Source organism: Plecotus auritus, assembly GCF_963455305.1.
Source record: "Plecotus auritus genome assembly, chromosome: 4".
NCBI lineage: Eukaryota > Metazoa > Chordata > Mammalia > Chiroptera > Vespertilionidae > Plecotus > Plecotus auritus.
In genome coordinates, this window is record NC_137775.1 from 183448657 (window position 1) to 183468329 (window position 19673).

The 19673-nt window shown below is 43.4% G+C and overlaps 2 protein-coding genes and 1 long non-coding RNA gene across 4 annotated transcripts in view; 1 reads left to right on the plus strand and 2 right to left on the minus strand.

The window, feature by feature from the left end:
- Positions 1-2078, minus strand: part of SCRN1 (secernin 1) — a gene marked incomplete at its 5' end in the record, with an annotated part of 52365 nt that extends 50287 nt beyond the window's left edge. Inside the window, one exon of one of the 2 annotated variants that reach the window (XM_080666043.1) lies at positions 1412-1656. Coding sequence is in view for 1 of the 2 variants with exons in the window: in XM_080666044.1 (XP_080522170.1) it covers positions 2020-2078 (59 nt within the window). Of the gene's footprint in view, positions 1-1411; positions 1657-2019 lie in introns of those variants that run through there. The other variant, XM_080666044.1, reaches the window with a different exon arrangement.
- On the plus strand, positions 359-13624 carry LOC308247236. The gene is made up of 5 exons (XR_013960475.1): positions 359-514; positions 598-991; positions 1890-3402; positions 5966-6047; positions 11277-13624. It is a non-coding gene; the product is annotated as an uncharacterized lncRNA (long non-coding RNA).
- Positions 7108-18050, minus strand: FKBP14 (FKBP prolyl isomerase 14). The gene is made up of 4 exons (XM_080666045.1): positions 17662-18050; positions 15362-15513; positions 10006-10133; positions 7108-9536 (listed from the first exon to the last, which is right to left on the minus strand). The coding sequence occupies exons 1-4, from the start codon at positions 17856-17858 to the stop codon at positions 9378-9380; spliced, it is 636 nt and encodes a 211-aa protein (XP_080522171.1). The 5' UTR covers positions 17859-18050; the 3' UTR covers positions 7108-9377.
- Positions 18051-19673: the final 1623 nt, after the last annotated feature.

Here is a 19673-nt window from a genome sequence, read left to right on the forward strand (position 1 = left end):
TAAATCCACTTCAGCGGAACCTGGAGGAAATCAGATCAGAATCACAGAGCGTTTTAATTGGGTCTTTGCACCCGCTTTTGATAAGTTAGAGAACATAAAGTATACAGCTCCTCAAATTTCCCGCTTATCCTCCCCAGGAGCCTAAAATCTAGTCTGCTGCAAAAATTACTCCCTGCCCCTTAGGGCTGCTGCAGCGACCCCGGGGGGAAAGCCTGCCTTCCCCAGATTCCCTCACCCAGGCCTGAGCCAGGGGGCCGCGGGTGAGACTGGTCCCTGCTGCTCCCTCTGGCCTGATGCTTCCTGCTGCCATTTTGAATGATCACGGGTCTCCTCTGCAAGGGATGCCTGGTCTCGTCAGGCCCGGAACCCAGTAGACTCACACCCTGCCGGGAAGCCTGCCACGTCCTCATTCAGGACGCTTGCAAGCCAGAAGTCAACGGCAAATCCCGGGAGCCCGTACTATGTAGCAGAACCCTGGCTGGGTTTCCATCACAGCACCTAACAGCTTCCTTAGGTGCGCTTGCAGTCAACGGACGTGTTTAACCCTTCAATCCGAGTTCTCGTCTATTCTCTAAAGTTCACGCTCCTGCTTTGCAGACCACACTCGTCTCAGACCTCACGAGTGATGTCACCCCTGATCGGCGCCCCGACAGACAAGAGAACCCAGGACGCAAAGGCTAACTGAAGCGGATCATCGTCTCAGGATGGATAAGTGCACCCCACCCCAACCCCCCTCGCCCCCCGCCCCCTACCCCAGCGCCATCGCGTTAACCTGCCCGACACCCTTTCCCCACAAGAACCGCCCCGGGTGTGGCTGGAAGGCAAGTCGTGTTAAGTCCCGGCCTTGAAATGAGCAGCCGTGCTTGCCCTTAGGGGAGGGCAGTCCCCGGACACGAATCGGGATCCCGCACCGGTGGACGCGGGGACAGAGCCGGGCCACGGGCAGCGGCCGCACCAGGCAGCCAGGTCCCCGCGAACCCACCCGCGGCAGGTGCGTGACCTCCGGGGCAGTGCCAGGCCCGCTCCCGCGCCCCAGCGAGCCCTGCACCCTGGGAGCGGCCCCAGGGGTGGCGGGGACGGAGGGCGCACAGGCACAGCCCTCGCGGGGCAGCAACTTCACATCAAGACTAGGAAAACAGGAAGAGCCGGCTGGGGAGTGTGTGTGCGGGAGGGGGCGGGAGGGGGTATGAGAGTTAAGGGAAGATGGGGCCAGGATGGGGCTGCGTGTGCAGAGCCGGGACACGGTCCGACCTGGCTGCAGTGCTCGCGCCCAGGGTGGGGCGTCCCTGTCCTGCGCCCCCGAAGCCCACAAACCCGAGTCACCCGGGCCCGGCGATGGCGGCTGGGAGCGAACCAGCGGGAGACGCGGTGCGGATGCCCAGCGCTCCGGGTCGCGCCTGCCGAGGCTCACCTGCGGGCGGCGGCTCAGGCTCGGCTCTGCGGCGCTGATGCTGCGGCGCCGAGGGCGCGGGTGCTGCTGCTGCTGCTGCTGCAGGTGCTGCCGCTGCGGGTGCCGATGCTGCGGCCGCGGCTACTGCGGCGACATCCGGGGCTGCAGCTGCAGTGGCGGAGCGGCCGTCGGCGCTTTTCCCCCCTCAGACTCCCGGCGCTCCGGCCCGCCGCCCCCGCTTCCAGTTTGCACGGCTCACGTGATGCGGGTCCACCCCGCCTCCCGGTGCCCGCCCCCCGTCCCCTCCTCCACCCGGGGCTGGAGCCGCGCAGCACTGGCCTGTCTGGGGGGCTGGGGCTGCAGCACCGCGCTGGGCCGGGTAGGGGAGGGTGCCTGACAGCAGGAGGAGCTGCCGCCAGGGCGGATCTCCCGGCAGAAGGTGGCTCTTTGCTCGATTGTTATTTCTAAGTCACCACCCGGCTGGCATCTGTCTCCACAGGGAACACCCGGGCTTGCAGGAGCCAGGCCCCGCTTCCTCCCGGGGCCTCTCCAGGACTCCGCCGTTTGGTGGTTATGCTCGGGCTTCAGTACCTAAGCGAGATTTCCCCTCGAAGAAGCGTGTCCTGTACGTCGTTGACTCACATGTCCAAGCCAATTCCCTGCTTTTAAAGATGCCATCCTGTGTCATGTTGATATGCCAGACCCTATGCGGGATACTTGGCAGTGAGGCCCAAAGAAGTTAAGTAACTCTCCCAGGGTCACACAGCAAGTAGCAAAGCCACGATTTCATCCCTGGGTTAGTAACACAAACAGACGTCCAAGGGTGCGTGTGTGTGTGTGTGTGTGTGTGTGTGTGTGTGAATCTGGCATCAAGGTATTTGGTCCAGACATAACCATCTACCTGTTAACACAGCACAGACTCTACCTTTTATGAAATAGCAAAAAAGACTATCCTGTAAAGAGAAAGTTCACAGGAAAACTAAGGCAATATCACTCAGGCACATGAAAAGATACTCACCCCCACTTCCCTTCAAATCAAATATACAAGGTCGCATTTTCCACCTGTCAGATTAGCAAAAGTCAAAAAGTTTTCTAACCTCCACAGATGACAATTTGGTAATATCTCCCAAATAACAGATACATATATAGTCTTTGGAGGATTCCACGTCTGGCATTTATCCTACCGTTATGACACAGGTGTGAAATGATATGAGTACACGGTTATCCATTGCTATATTAGTTGTGCTAGCAAAGATTAGAAACAAATGTCCATCAATTGGGGACTATTCAAATAGCACAATATAATGGAATGCTAACCAGATATTTAAAAACGAGGAGGATCTCTATGTACTGATATGAGAGATTCCCAACCCATACTAAGCAGGGGAGGGAAGCCAGGTGCAAGACATTGTGTGTTATCATTTGTGGGAAGAAAAAAATATATGCCTGTACTCTTATTTGCATAGAATATCTTTGGAAGAATACATTAGAAACTGTAATAGTAGATGCCACCAGGGAACACTGGGTGACTGGACGGAGGGAAGGAAGGAGACTTCTTTGCATGTCTTTTGAACGTTATGCTTATGCTTATGGTTTGCCACATGAGCAAATGGATAGGAGAGGGCTGAGGGAATCAGTGCAGATGCTGTAGAACAGAGCAGTGGTACGCACACTCTTGGAGCACAAAGGGATCTTATTGTGCATTTAGTCCAACCAAGAAAACTGTAGCCCAATATATATATTATATACTACAGGCCCGGTGCACGGTCCCTCAGCCTGGCCGGCAATTGGGGCTGATCGGGGCTGTCTCCCCCAGTCCGGATCAGGGCGATGGGAGTTGGTTGGCCAGGGAGGGATAGGGAAGGATCCAGGGTGTGTCCCGCCCTCTCGCAGAGTCCTGATCAGCTGGACCCCAGCAGCAAGCTAACCTACCGGTCGGAGTGTCTGCCCCCTGGTGGTCAGTGTGTGTCATAGTGGCTGGTCAAGCCTTCAACCAAATGGTCAACCTATCGGTAAGATGCTTAGCATATTATGCTTTTATTATATAGGATTTCATAATAATGCTCTACTTTAACATCGTTTGGAAAACCTGTATTTTGTCCAGTTTTCTACTTGTCACAATAGGATAGCAAGTCCCACAGCAGTTTCTCCTTCATGCGCAGATGTGGAAGTCTAGGAACTATAATCTTAATGTCCCTAAGGGGCCAAGTGTCTTGATTTAGACTCAATTAGACCCACAATTGTAAGAACTACAAATGCACACTTTACTTATAGAACATCTTCAACATACTAATTTAATAAGAAACATGATCAAACACCTATACTAGGAATTACACTATTGCTGCAAAGATGAAAAAGGCCTCTCCTCTCAAGAAGTCAGAGGCAAGCAAGAAAATTAAGTATAGAAGTAATACATGTGTATATTGTATGTTGCCATTAAGTTAACATAAGAATTATGCAGAGATAAATACATTGATCTAGCATATTAGGAAATGTAAACAAGTTTTAAAAATGATCATAAATGAAGGTTACCCAAACCTACACCAATTAAAAATATTATTGATGACAATTTTGCCTTGTCTTCTAACCAGTATTATCGTCTAAAGAACCCTATGCAATGATTTTGAGGAGCTTGAAGGACATGTGTAATTGAGAAATGCCTTTAGCACATTGCTTATAGAGGTATTTTCCTCTTAGTAATTGGCTTGTCTTGTGTATAATCTTATGAGAACCAAAGAAAGGGGTTAACAGAAAAGCCATTAAAAGATGGGAAAGAAGAGTATTAGTCAAGATTAGTCAACCACCTGCCTTAATTCCATGACAACCGTGTTTAGGAGGGTAGTCTTCTGAATTGGTTACCATAGAAACAAACCTTTAGAATGCCCTCAAATCAATCTAAGGAATTACTGCCCATATTGAGTATAGACAACACGGAGAGATTATAAATATTAAAATCTATTTTTAAATTATTTTTAGAATTCAAATGATCCATCAAGCCCTTTGGAGATTGCTAATTTAGACAACCATAAATTGTATTTTGGCAAAAAGTATAAAATCCTATTCATTATATTTAGGTGATGGGTTTCTAAATTTAATTATTCAAATGTGTCATTTCAATGGTTCCCATTTCATTTCAAATAACAGTTAATCGGTGTTCTGAACCTAGTTTTTTTAAAAAAATTATTATGTATGCATCACCCTCACTGCTCTGCCTTTAGGAGCCATTGGTGGCTTCAGCCAACTGTACAGATAATTTAAAGGGGAATTGCTGATTGTTCGTCTTGTGACTATCAAAGAACAGGCCCGAGGATTCTGTGATGACCTTTGGAAATTTCCACCTAATTCTTTCTTACAGATATGTTTTCCTAGTTTACCTGTATGGAAACAGTCCACCTGATGCTATGTACAGTGTTTATTTTTTAATATAGCTTTATTGATTTCAGAGAGGGAGAGAAATATCAATATGCTGCAAGAAACTGGAATTAAGCCCCAATGGGCCCCGACCCTTTCTTCATTCTTTATATGAATGAAAACTGCCCCTCACTACCTCAATTTACATCGTGTGTGGGATTGTTTTTCCTGCAACTGTTTACCAAAGAGGACATCATCTTGAGCTGCCGCAGTGTGGGATTTTACCAGCAAGTTAATGACATGACTTGTAAATGCCCGGAAATTCCCAAGTGGCATATACTTCAGCTGTTAGTAGAGACCAGGGGACAGCATTTGCTTTACTCCAGATTTTGTTTGTTTGTTTGTTTGTTTTGTTTTTTAGGAAAGCCTCAATAAACATCTCATGTCATTTGTCTTTAGGTCATAAAAATAAAACTGACGTTCGTCTAGCTCACAGGCCCTCAGGTTGGCTTTGACGATCCTTGGCTGACCTGTCCTCACAGGAGGCATGGCCTCCCAGAGGCGTCACTAGCAGTCCAGGGAGGCAAAGAGCCTGCCGACGAACGAGCCCACAGACAGAGGGCTCGGGACCGCCAGGAACCTCCAAGTGTTCCTTCCCTGTCCCTCGGCCATCACCTACGTACCGTGTCGAAGCCAGCCACTTAGTCCCTTCGATAAACCTCAAGCTCAAGCGGTGAAAAAGATTACTGTTGGTTTTATCTAGAGAACCACTAGGAAATCCAACCTAAATTATAACTTCACGCTAAACTGAAAGACAACATGTCAGAGGGGAAATCATGTACTAGATAGAGAGAGCATTTCAATAACTGTCTTTAGTAGGAAACTTTAGGTGTGTGCAGTATATGGTTTGTACGTGGCATATAGTACACTACGTATACACACACAAATATGCACATGCATATACATATATGCACCTCTATATTTTAAAGATAAGTTTTATTTTTTCCGAAATCTCTTGACTGTATAGTCTTCTAAAGAAGTGGGTGATAGGTAATTCTGAAAGAAAAAAAATAACATAGAAGAATAATTTGGCAGAAGTCAAGGCACTTTTCTCTCATCTAGTAGGGTTATTAATACAATGATACTTCACTTTTTAAAGAAAAAGGTGGAAAAATATATTTTTTTCCATAACATTGCACCAAGTTCTCTTTTCTCCTTTTGCAGTTTCTAAACAACTCTGAGAAGTCACCCATACGCTCGATGCAGGGAGGAGAGAGCATGCTGATATCGAAGTAGCAGAACAGAGGTAAGCAATATCCTGTATCGTGAATAAGATGAGAAATACAAATTCATTTCCACAAAGAAAGTTTCAAATAGCTTGTCTCCCATCTGATTCAGAAATCATTTCCTTGTTATTTTTACAGCACCCCAGCACTTCATTTAATTACATACGGTAATTTATAGCACCAATTTACTCAGTAGGCATTAATCATCGTAACACCCACCCATGACACACTAAAATCCCAAACCAAAACAACAGTGACAGCCTACTGGTTTGGCTCAGGGGCTAGAGCAGCTGTGGGCAAACTACGGCCCGCGGGCTAGATCTGGCCCGTTTGGCTGTTCTATCCGGCCCGAGGAGCCGAAAGACCACACCCTTTTATGTAATGATGTTTACTTTGAATTTATATTAGTTCACACAAACACTCCATCCATGCTTTTGTTCCGGCCCTCCAGTCCAGTTTAAGAACCCATTGTGGCCCTCGAATCAAAAAGTTTGCCCACCCCTGGGCTAGAGCATCGGCCTGTGGACCAAAAGGTCCTGGGTTCGATTCCAGTCAAGGGCATGGACCTTGGTTGCAGGCTCCTCCCTGGCCCAGGCCCTGGTCAGGGAGCGTGCAGGAGACAACCAATTAATGTGTTTCTCTCACATTGCTGTTTCTCTCTGTCTTTCCCTCTCTCTTCTACTCTCTCTAAAAGATCAATGGAAAAATATCCTCAGGTGAGGATTAACAACAACAAAAACAACAACCCACAAAACAATAGTGATAACTACCACCATTAAACAAACAAAAACCCCACATACACTTTCTCCAGTACCCAATACTCACTATTAACTACTGCTTTCAATGCTCAAGGTTTAATGCCTATTTGTTTCAAAACAATCGAACCAAACCACAGCTTTCCTTACAACTATATCTAAACAGAGTAATCAGACACATTCCAAGGGTCATTATACATCTCCCCAAATTACCTGTCCATCTTCCTCCCTTGGTTTTTATATAAAACCTAGGAAGAACAGTTAAGAAAATCAATAAAACTACTGAAGAAATTGGTAAAAAAATTTTCAGAAAACCAATTCTTTTCCAAATAATCTTTATTTTTGAAAAGAATACCATAACACAGTCCTACAAATTTAAATAGGACACAGCTAGCAGGATTAATGAGTCCAATGATACACATGTGAAGTCACAGCCGGCGTCTGATTATTCCCACAAACGGAAAGGTGCAAAGAGGTGACTAAACCGAAAAAGGCAGTTAACTTAAAGACAACCTAACCTAGTGGATGTTTTCATTTCATACTTGTGTCTCGATGTTTAGGTGGGAATTGATACAAATTCACATGAGATGAAGGAATATGCTGCCTGATTAGTCAGCATTCTTCTTACTTCTCTTGCTCTGCAGTAGACAGCGTCATTAACCTTCCTACAAAGTAACGTCATATGACAAGCTACTTACTTCCTTTCCCCACATCATGCCGCCCAAGGCTTTCTGTACGGTGACTTCGAACTGCTCCAGGTTGAGGAAAGGGCAGTGAACTTAAGAAGTTTTCTAGCCATAGCTGATTTCGCCAGAGAAAGGTGTTAGTGAGGAAAACGTCAATACAGAATCAGTGAAAGTAGTCTGTATCTGATGTAACAGTTGTTCATAATTCTTTAAAGAAAAAAAAAAGAAAAAATCTAGAGCTCAACGGGAATGAAAGGACTAAGATACACATGGGGAACCTCACACCACACAGGGTTTTTGAGGCAATTTATTGCTGACCCCAAGATTTTTCAAAGAAACCAGAGCCATTTCTGGATCATGGGGACAATTCTATGGCACCAGAAATAGCCAGTAAAGTATCTTCAAAGGATAAGGACCCACACTGAAGAGAAAATTAGGAAAGCAAACTGAAGAGAAAATTAGGCCCAGTAAATGCAAAGAAAATTTTTCTTTTCAATATAGGTACAGGGCAGTAAAAAGATAATGAACTTGAGGACTGAACTCTGGTTCAGTAAGTTAGCTGTTGCCCACAGTTACAACAATCTCGTTGAATGACAATTTCCTCACCTATAAAATAGGTAAAATCCACCAGCTTTTTTCCTGGACTTCAGATCAATGAGAGTTAAAGTCGGTGATACATTTGAGGTCACTTTGTAAATGACAAGACTTTTTTTATTGATTTTTTTAGAGAGGAAGGGAGTGAGACATTGATCAATGAGAAACATCAATGGGCTGCCTCCCGCATGCTCCCTGCTGGGGATCAAGCCCACAACTCAAGCATGTACCCTGTTGGGGAATCAAACCAGTGACCTCTTGGTGCATAGGGTGACACCCAACCAACTGAGCCACACGGGCCAGGGCTAAAGACTATGCTTAATAAACGGGGAATTGGACACTTTTTAAACTATTGAGAATAAAAGCCAATTGAAGAAAACGTAATAAAATTACCAAACTTTTGACCTTATTCAATAGCAGCTACTGTGGGTCTGCCTTATTTCCTGATGGGGCAGAAATGGGAAAATTTTGATTGGTTAACTAATCATGATATAATGTTACTATAGTATAATACACTAGTTATAGACTATTAATTTAAAAACCAGGAAGGATAATTGGTTAGCCTTAAAAAGTAAACACGGACTAAATACAATTTTCTACCTCATCTACAATATTTTGACACATTTTATTAGGAAGAAACAAACATAAATAATTGGTTCTATTTATCATGATAAGTCAGTAGCAATCAGGAACCAAGCCTTATACTATAGCTTAAGTCCTGGGCAGAATGTTGAATGTATACACACTTATAAGTCATTAACTTTGTCAATCCCTTCAGCATTGCACATCTCCTCAGTAAAGCAGTAACTGTTAACAAGTAAAGTTCAACAACCATCTTCCTGTTGCTTCAAGCAGAGAATCAAAGGCAGATAACACTTTCATTATAACATGAAAATAGTAAGCTTTGGGTTATTGCAAAAGGCTTTGCAAATGTCAGTATCTAACTTAGCGAAAATGGGGGGAAGCAGAAACAGAGGGTGCTGATTTGTGATATACTTGCTCTTAAGTTGGGCAAGGTCCCCATTGTAATATTTTAAAGTTACAAATAAGACTTTATAGGTGAAAGTAGAAAACGGTCCAGAATTCTCCTTATTCAAAGATAAAAACATTTTTTCTTCCCAGTAATTCACCAGAAAGAAATGGGCACTTAGAAACCCTAAGGGGTTCTTTAAATAATATGCAGAAAAATATATAAAAAATTTTTAAAAAACAAAGCAAGAAAAGAATAAAACAATGTTAAAAAATAAGACTTTCTTTAAAAGACGTTTGCCAGCTCTTTAAAGATGGCTGCTATATAAAATGGACAGATGTATCTCTATAACTCGTCATGTTTATATGTAAATTCTCTGGCAGATATAAATCCATCCTTGTCTTCATCTTCTTTATCAAAAATATCCTCCACCAAAACATCATGATGACTTTCATTCACCACCGCACCGTGCTTTTCAAACTCCTTCTTCAAATACACTTTAACCTACAAAATAATGGTCTCGTTAATACTTCTTACTTGTAAGATACCTGCATTGAGTCAGTCAATATCACAGACTGGACTAGTAGCTCATTTAATGATATTCAACAACTGCCTTATGACAACTATTTATCAGGATATCTGTTTCTTATACAATAACTCCGAAATGGGAATTGTCTTGACAAAATGGATCTTTCAAAAACTTAGGGCAAGACAAAATAGTCAACCTTATTTTATGCATTGGGGAGAGAGAAAAAAGCAAAAGAATAAATAGTGTTTTTAAAGTCTCAATATCTCTCTCTCCAAAACAATGATTTCCTATGAAAAAGTCCATTTTCAAAGCATAGGCACTTTAAGAAGTTTTATAAATAACATTTTACCCAAATTAAAAATAAATTTTCTTTAAAAACGTATTTCTAAAACAAGTGCGCTGAAAGAAAGGAAGAAAGAGAGAGGAGGAGGAAGGAATGGTCACCTCATCTTTAGAGAGTTTCCAGTCGTCATTAAGATCCATTTCTTGGAATGATTCATGGGATCTGGGTCCATTTCGAATCTCCAGGAGGTCGATGTTAAATATCAGTGTGCTTTCTGGGGGAATTTTACCTAAATGGGGGGGGGGGGGGGCGGGTTTCAGTTGTATTTAAAAGATCCCAAATTTTGATCATAGAAAACTTATGGTACTAGATGAAATAGTCTTTTAATTTAATTAAATGAAGAGCCCTCCTAAGATTATCACATATAATGGAAATTACTTATAATCATATTTGACTCAAACAAATAGAATAAAGAAGAAATAATCCAAATTAATAGATCAAAAGCAGTCTGATTTTGGTTTTGCAATTAGAAATTGTTCTATATACACACACATGCACACACACATGCCTAATGGCCTGGGGTATTAAAATTTCAAATGTAATTAAGGCATTACATATTTTAAGTCAAAAATGACTTAAAGTGCTTGAGATATTTCAGAGTTAATTATAGTACAGTGATTTACTAACTTGAGTCAGAAAGTCCTGACCTAGCAATATATATCATACTGCCATTTCTGCCAATGGAGGCAGTTTATAATTGGGTGAACTCTGGTGTCATACTATCCAGGTTTGCAGCGTACTTCTGCCTCTCTCTAAGCCTCAGTTTCCCAACCTGTAAAACACAAATGATAATAATGCCCACCTCCAGAATCTGTTGGGAAGATGAAGGAAGGTAAGTCCATGCAAAATACTTACCATTTTGCTTGATAAATAGTAAGCTCTCAATATATGTTACTAAGATATAACTCTCTTGCAGGCTTTAAAAACAATTCAAGCCTGGCCAGTGTGGCTCAGGGGTTAAGCGTCAACCCATGAACCCAGAGATCACAGGTTCAACTCCCGGTCAGGGCACATGGCTGGGTTGGGGGCTCAATCTCCCCAATCCCTAGTGAGGGGCATGCAGGAGACAGCGTTCTCTCTCATCGATGTTTCTGTCTCTCTATCCCTCTCCCTGCCTCTTTCTCTCCAAAATAAAAATTAAAAAAAAATTTTCAGAAAGAATTAACAATTTCAGAAAGTTAGGCCATTGAACATATATTGAAGAAATTTCAGGAGAGGGGATAAATTAAAACACATTGCAGAGAAGGGAGATAAAAATCTTTAAAAGTGAGAAGTGCATTGTTAAAGTCCCAGGGACCTTAAAAAAATTTTTTTTCTGGGAAGCAGAGACAATTTTTTCAACTGTTTCCTTATAACTATATTTAACATACAGGTCTAGATAAACACTACAAATACTCCTGGCCTCCCCATCCCACATATTTCCACAAAAGGGCACTTGTAAGTGCTGAAGGAACAAAACTCACGCTGCGTGCTGAAGCCTTACCGTTGCAGATCTAGACAGAGAAGGGGCATGCACTAGGTCGTCAGGAAAACCGGTGCCTTTCCGAAGGCGGCATGCAAACGAGGTGCTACAGGACTACAGAACTAGCGTTAACACATATTCGCAGAGTTAGTTTCATGGTGCTCACTGGAAGGAAATGACTCCTATTTAGATCTCTACTTGTTATAAAGTGAAATTGAGTTAAATGCAGGGTGGCGAAAGAGTAATTGACTAGTACTATATGTATAAATATTAAAAGTGAGAAGATAAAGATACAGAAGGTGGAAGAATACATTTGAGGAGAAACCAAGATGGCGGCATAGGTAAACACCTAAACTGCTGCCTCGCACAACAATTTCAAAACTACAACTAAAAGACAAAACGGACATCATCAAGAACCACAGGAAGGCTGGCTGAGTGGAAATTCTACAACTAGAAGGAAAGAGAAAAACACACTGAGACTCAGAGGAGCTGCAGGAGGTAGAGGTATTGAGACGCATGTGTGCGGAGAGGCCTGGCAACTGAGTGCGCGGCTGGCTTTCTCAAGTGGGAAGGAGACAAAAGTTCCCGACTGTGCTGAACTCCAGTTTCAGGCAAGACTCTGGGGACCCAGACTCATATGGGGTGAAACTGGACTGTCAGGAAAGAGAAAAGCACACTGAGACTCAGAGGAAATGCGGAAGGCAGAGGTACCAAGTAGCGTGCGCGGAGAGGGTGGACAACTGAGTACGTGGCTGGCTTTCTCAAGCAGGAGGGAGACAAAAGCTCCCGACTGCACTGAACTCCAGTTCCGGGCTAGACTTTGGGGACCCAGACTCATTTGGGGAGAAACTGGACTGTCTGGCAGCAGACGGAACTCGAGGGCGGCTTTCTCTCAGAGGTGCTTGCTGTGATTACCACGGGACACTGAGACCCAGGGGCCTATTAGGGCAGGGCTGACGGGAAACCAATGCTGTCTGCTCTGCCCTGAGACTCTGCCCCATCCAAGCTGAGCACAGAGGCTTTTGCAAGTCTTGTCTCATAAGGGTGTCTCTAGCACAGAAGTTCTCCCAGCGTAGACACAGCTGATCCTCACAGCCAATTGGCCTGGAGGTCAATTCCTCCCAGTGATACCAACAACAATCAAGGCTTAACTACAACAAGACTGTGCACACAGCCCACAAAGGGGTGCACCAAGAGTGTCCACCTCAGGTAACTGGGGAGGCTGAGCCACTGGGCCCTATAGGACACCTAGCACACAAAGCCACTCTATCAACTCAGAGAAGCAGCCAAAATGCGGAGACAAAGAGATCACAAATGAAAGAAATGGAGGAAAGCAAACAACTGGATATAGAGTTCAAAACCACAGTTATAAGGTTTTTCAAGAATTTTCTAGAAAAGGCCAATAAATTTAGCGAGACCCTTGAGGATATGAAAAAGGACCAACTAGAAATTAAGCATACACTGACTGAAATAAAAAATATTATACAGAGATCTAACAGCAGACTAGAGGATTGCAAGAATCAAGTCAAATATTTGAAATACAAAGAAGCAAAAAACACTCAACCAGAAAAACAAAAAGAAAAAAAAATCCAAAAATACAAAGATAGTATAAGGAGCCTCTGGGACAACTTCAAGCGTACCAACATCAGAATTATGGGGGTGCCAGAAGAAGAGAGAGAGCAAGATACTGAAAACCTATTTGAAGAAATAATGACCAAAAACTTCCCCCACCTGGTGAAAGAAATAGACTTACAAGTCCAGGAAGTTCAGAGAACCCCAAACAAAAGGAATCCAAAGAGGACCACACCAAGTCACATCAAAATTAAAATGCCAAGAGCAAAAGACAAGAGAGAATATTAAAATCAGCAAGAGAAAAACAGTTACCTACAAGGGAGCACCCATATGATTGTCAGCTGATTTCTCAACAGAAACGATGCAGGCCAGACGGGAGTGGCAATAAATATTCTAAGTGATGAATAGCAAGAAACTACAACCAAGATTACTCTACCCAGCAAAGCTATCATTCAGAATTAAAGGGCAGATAAAGAGCTTCACAGATAAGAAAAAGCTAAAGGGGTTCATCACCACCAAACCAGTATCATATGAAATGCTGAAAGGTATTCTTTAAGAAGAGAAAGAAGAAAAAGGTAAAGATAAAAATTATGAACAACAAATACATATCTATCAACAAGTGAATCTAAAAATCAAGTGAATAAAAATATCTGATGAACAGAATAAACTGGTGAATATAATAGAATCAGGGGCATAGAAAGGGAGTGGACTGACAATTCTCGGGGGGAAAGGGGTGTGGGGGGTGCGGGAAGAGACTGGACAAAAATCGTACACCTATGGATGAGGACAGTGGGGGCGGGGGGTAAGGGCAGAGGGTGGGGTGGGAACCGGGTGGAGGGGAGCTATGGGGGGAAAAAGAGGAACAATTGTAATAATCTGAACAATAAAGATTTATTAAATTAAAAAAAAGAATACATTTGAACATCAGAGAAACATTTTCTAGATACTTGATTTTCTTCTCTAAGAGGATTATTATTAAAATAAGGAATTAATTTGTTAGTACATCTGATTCTATGCATAAGATTTATACAGCAATTGCAAGTCCCATTTTAGAAGATACAATTCTTCATGTATGACCCCTACTTTCTTCCCAGGAAACTGGGACTAGGGTTCCCACTTTGTAAATGGTTTATTAAACTTTAGACCTAAGGATACTGCGAAGTCCATATTCCTATTACCTCAGAGTGGTTCTTCATTTTATTCTAATGACTACTTAAAATTTTTTTTCTTCATTATGTAGGTAATATGTGCCCATTGCAGAGGATTTGGAAGAGGTAGAACCAGAAATAAAAATAATTCCCAGCCCCATTGTTAACATTCTTATTTATTTCTTTGTGATTCACGCTGTATGTGTATAAACTTTTTTCTAATACTTACTATCGTAGTATAATATATACGATAGCTTTATTTTCTACTTTCATATATAATATTATATTATACACATTTTGGACATAATTTTTTTAAGCTTTGAAATGCCATTTTTAAGTAACTGGGCCTTATTTTATTGCACTAAAACCCTTCTCATTATACGCTTACGTTGGTTCCAATTTTTTTGCCATTAGAAACAACACAGGAATGGACATCGCTATTCACAAATCTTTCTTCTGATACCAGTCTATTCCCTTAGATTAGATTACAATAAGGGAATTATCGGCCACATGCACATCCTATGCTTGAAACACCTTCTGGCCTCCTGTAAGCAGCCCTTTAGAAAGCCGCACAGGGTCCCACTCAGACCACAGGTGTAGGTGCCTGCCCTGGGCCAGCTAGCACACTTGCTTCGGTTCTGCTAAACTCATTTCACGTCACTCCACTAGTTGTCTAAGTTAAATCATTAAAAAACTTAATAAGTTTTGTTGTGGGAAACTTCAGTTGAGTGTCACATACTGCCCACATCTAAAATTGCATGTGATGCCGTAATAGCCTATCTTTTAAAGGTCCGACTCATCAACACACGTATGTTGAGTGAGCTATCCTTTCGCTCTGTTAAAATAAATTGGTGCGTTTCCGTTGGGGAGGATGAAAACGTTCTGGAGATGGACAGCGGTGATATTTGCACCACAATGTGAATGTACTTAATGCCACTGAATGGTACACTTAAAAATGGTGAAATGGTAAATGTTACGTTATGAATGCTGTACCACACACCCATACACAAAAGAAGCCATCAGATTGTGAACAATGTGAATAATACTAGAGCTGAAGGTTCCAGAACCTTTTTTCATTGTTAGCTTAGTTGGCCATTAGATATTATGGCTTTAATTGGCCATTTCAAATAATAATCAAGACATAATTATATTTCCCAAAGAAATACAAATTTTCTATTTACTGCTAGAGGGGAAAATACATAGTAGCTATACTGACTTCTGTCTCCTAATTTAGAAAGAACTCTAGTGCTACAGAAAAATGTGAATTGTTATTACCTTTTCCTTCTTTCCCATAGCCCAGGGCAGGAGGAATGACGAGCTTTCTCTTCTCTCCTACACACATTCCCTTCAAGCCCTGGTCCCAACCTTTGAGAGCCTCCAGGATGCCCAGGGTAAACCAAATGGGCTGACCATTGTTATGTTTGTGGCTACAATAGAAAGAAAACACATTAGAACATTTTAGTAACTTTTTTATTGTTGGAGTACATTTTTCCCACCCATAGTGATTAAATTTGGAAATTAATGAAAACAGCCACACACACACACACATGTCAACTTTATGATATAATTCAATTCACTGCCCAAATTTCTTTTTTTTTTTTTTGCTCAAATTTCTTGATGCAAATTTCACACTGTTGACTTAGCTAGAGAAGTGCAGATGGCATCATAATAAAAACAATAAACAATTATTATTTTAAAAATGTGTTACTGTTTCGTTTTGTTTTTTTTTTGTGTTTTTTTTTTTTTTGAGAGAGAGAGAGAAAGAGAGACAGAGAAATTTGTTGTTCCACTTATTTATGAATTCATTGGTTGCTTGTTGTATGTGCTCTGACTGGGGATCTATCTAACCCTCAGCCTCGGTGTATCAGGAAGATGCTCTAACGCAGTGGTCGGCAAACTCATTAGTCAACAGAGCCAAATATCAACAGTACAACAATTGAAATTTCTTTTGAGAGCCAAATTTTTTAAATTTAAACTTCTTCTAATGCCACTTTTTCAAAAATAGACTCGCCCAGGCCGTGGTATTTTGTGGAAGAGCCACACTCAAGGGGCCAAAGAGCCGCATGTGGCTCGCAAGCCACGGTTTGCCGACCACTGCTCTAACCAACTGAGCTACCTGGCCAGGGCTTAAAACAATCTACAGTTATTTGAGCATTTACCATATACCAGGTATTACCCCAAGTACTTTTCTTCTTTTAATTCTAACAATGATCATATGGGGTAAGTACCATTTTCCCCTGCAAGTGTATCTTGTAGGTGAGGAATCTGCGGTTAAGTGCGCCAGTATTTGACTTAACTGCAAAGTTCAAGGTCTTAATCACAAAGGGATGCTGTCCCAGGAAGGCTACTAAGAAAAGAGGCAGAGAAATACTTAAAAGTGGATGAGTTTGGGGAGGAGGAGGAGGGCTAAAGAGAATTTACCCTCAACAGAAGCTATTATTGATTCTTGGGCCCCACACACGTGTCCATACCTACACAGAGACTGAGAGTCAGGAGTACAGCATCTTCTCACATGCCTACAAACTTTCCTTATGTACAGCCTGCTGACAGCTCTGATAGCTGGAAAAGGCTGCTCTTCCACCTATCCCACCCTTTATCCCCACTCAGACCGGCCCACCTCTCTCCACCGGGGTTTACGGTGGGGCTATGCAGGAAAGCCTGGAGGAATGGCCCCTCAAGGATGGAGGAAGAAGAGAACGGTCGAGATATACAGGCTCATGAGCTAAAGGAAGGCCAGCCCAAGAAAACCAAGCTGTGAAACTACTAGAGGGCTTGAGGGCTGAGTAGAGTCTGAGTCCCAGTGAGCTCCCTTTTGGCACAGTAAGGAAAGTGTTCTTCTATGCAAGTGTATCTAGTATGTGAGAAGGGAAGTCACCCTACTAGGTTTCATTAAGTCTAGATAAAGGCTATTACTTCCTCTTTTCCTCCATTTCTCCCATGATCAAAGGAACTTTTGTTCCAATTGTAGAAAATCTGGGAAGGGTAGGAAAAAAAGGGAAAAAAGAATCTATCACCCAACAGACTGCAGTTTTGGCACATTTCTTGTCACGGCAAAGGGATTTAAGCCTTTATTTATTTACCACATAGGCTGTGGTTCTAGAAATGGCAAACATGCTTTAGAAACGGGTCCATTTATGATTCCTCAGCATTCTCAAGGTAGGCAGTTCCTAACTATTTACACGGAGGCTGCAGACAACAGTGCCCTCAGCAGTTACCAGACTTCAGTAGCAAACTGCTGAAAAGTGGCCCATGACTATCACCGTCGTCCACTTAGGTCCTAGGTTTTTGGTCCTGAGACATGGAAGACTCTAGGTCTAATTTTTATAATCATAAAAATTATTTTCTAATAATAAGTCGTCCTTCTTTATCTTGACAACATGTTTCCAATAAGACCTGCAAAGATCTCCTTACATAAGATTGGCTTTAAACCATTTCCTTTCCCCAAAGGAGGAAATGAGATATTTCAGTTTTTTAAAAAATATGGTAAAACTTGGTGCACGCTAGCTGTCCTGCCCAGGGGCTGGGATAGGTGGGCGGGTTCTTCATCGCTTTGCCTGCGGGGTAGAATTACTTACGTGGAGTGAAATAAAGAGCCATCCTTTTCTAAGTAGCCTTCGTAGTGGACCAACATCAAGTCCCCCCCTTTGGTCTTGCGATGGCAGATGAACGGCCTCTGGAGCACTTCGATCTTCACTTCTGGCTCGGGGATCAGCGCCCCACTCAGAGAAGTGACCAGCAGCGTCAGGACCGAGTTCCACAAGAAAAGCCTCATGTCGCTGGAGCAGGAAAGAAATTCCTACAAACACAGAGGAAGGACCCCGGACCTCATACGGTTAAGGATGAAGTTGATGGCTTAAGGACGACGGCCTCCGCCAAGTTCATGACTCTCCCTTCCTAGCAACGTGGCACGTTTACTACCGGCAACTTTCCCACGCACTGCGAACTCGCCTCTAACGGGTTAAACCCCAACCCCGAGCCGGAGTGGTTCTGACTACGTGAGCGTCTGAGAATGGTGGTCTCCCATTGGCTTGCATTGCTGTCCCTCAGGCGCCTCCCAGCCAATGCCGTTGCAAGAAGGTAATTTACAGCCCTCTGGAGCTGGAGTTGCCCGGCGGGGAACCACCAGGAGTGGTCCTAGAGCCCGGCGGATTAAGGAATTCCACAACTTGGAATTTTGGAAGAGGGCTGGGGCGCGGAGCTAACCCGGAAACTCCCCCTGCAGATTTGCAAGTGTCAAGTACCCCGACTGAGGGAGGTGGGAAGATTCCTGGGGCCTTGTGAAAACTGTAGAAGTTTCCGGAAATACTCATTTATTCTCGCCGTGGGTGAGAAGCCCCCCAAATTTCACAATCCAAGACTCCTGCTATTGCTTACTATGTAACGGATGGGATGAACGATGAAGACTTACACAGTGCTGTGCGGCTCCCAAAGCGCGTTCCCGTGCGTGATCTTTACTACACCGCCACTCGGCAGGGCCTTTTATCCCGTATAAAAAACGTGTAGTTAAGCTAGGAGAGATTAAGAGTCCTGTTTCAGGTTATTCAGCGCCAAAGCAGTTGAGCTCCGCCTTCAAATCAGGACCGGTGCATTCTACAACACCGTATAACATTATGGCTACTAATAATTTATCACTTAGATGTTCTTACTCCGGAGGATCAATAACAGCGTCTATTGAGGATAAGCACGTCACACTTCCGCTTAGAGAAGAAATGGTCATCCTACGAGTTACATAGGTTCATCTCAGTTTAAAATGTTTTCGTTTTACATTTTCCACCTAATTTCAAAAGCAGTACATGTTCATTATACTCAATTCAAAAGAAACTGTAAAGCACTAAGTAGGGTTTCCAGTTAGAATACAGGAGCTGGATTCAATTTGAATTTCAGATAAACAACGAATTGTTCTGTATTTTTATTTGCTAAATACGGCAAATAAACCTTATACTAAAGAGAAAAAAAAAAGAAAAGGGGGGGGGGGGGAGATGGCCTATAACGCCACAAATAATCTTATCATGTTGGTTCGTGCTTCTGTGACATGTGCCTAACATAATTTGGATCCCATTGTACACGTTGTTTGGTAACCTGCTCTTTCCACTCATCTGCAGTTACCATTCTCCCAGCTCAGATCTTAGCCCGGAACGTTCTCACACTTTCATAGGCATAGGAACCCCCTGCAGATTTCGAGGTGGGAGGTCGGGGCTAGAGTTCTGACGAGCTCCCAGGTGATGCCAATGCTGCGGTCCACGGACCACATTTCTAGTGGCCAGGCCTGAGCATTTCGACATTGCATTCACACTGGCCACACAGCATTCTGTCGCGAACCTCCCATCATCTCCGTAAGCCCTATTGTTGGGTCCCTCGAGTGTGTAGGACCAAATCGACAGCCTTAACATCGACTGGGGACCAGAACCCAGGGGCCACCTCAGGGGCCACGTGAACCCCCAAACATCGCGAGGTGGGACCCGACCTATCTATTGCACCATTCACAGTGAGCGCTCCCCACACCTGTCCCAGAGGCTTCTCTCCTCCTTTTGCATCCAGCACTTCCTCCCCTGCCCGCCTCCCGGGACTCAATTTCCCAGCGGGCCTC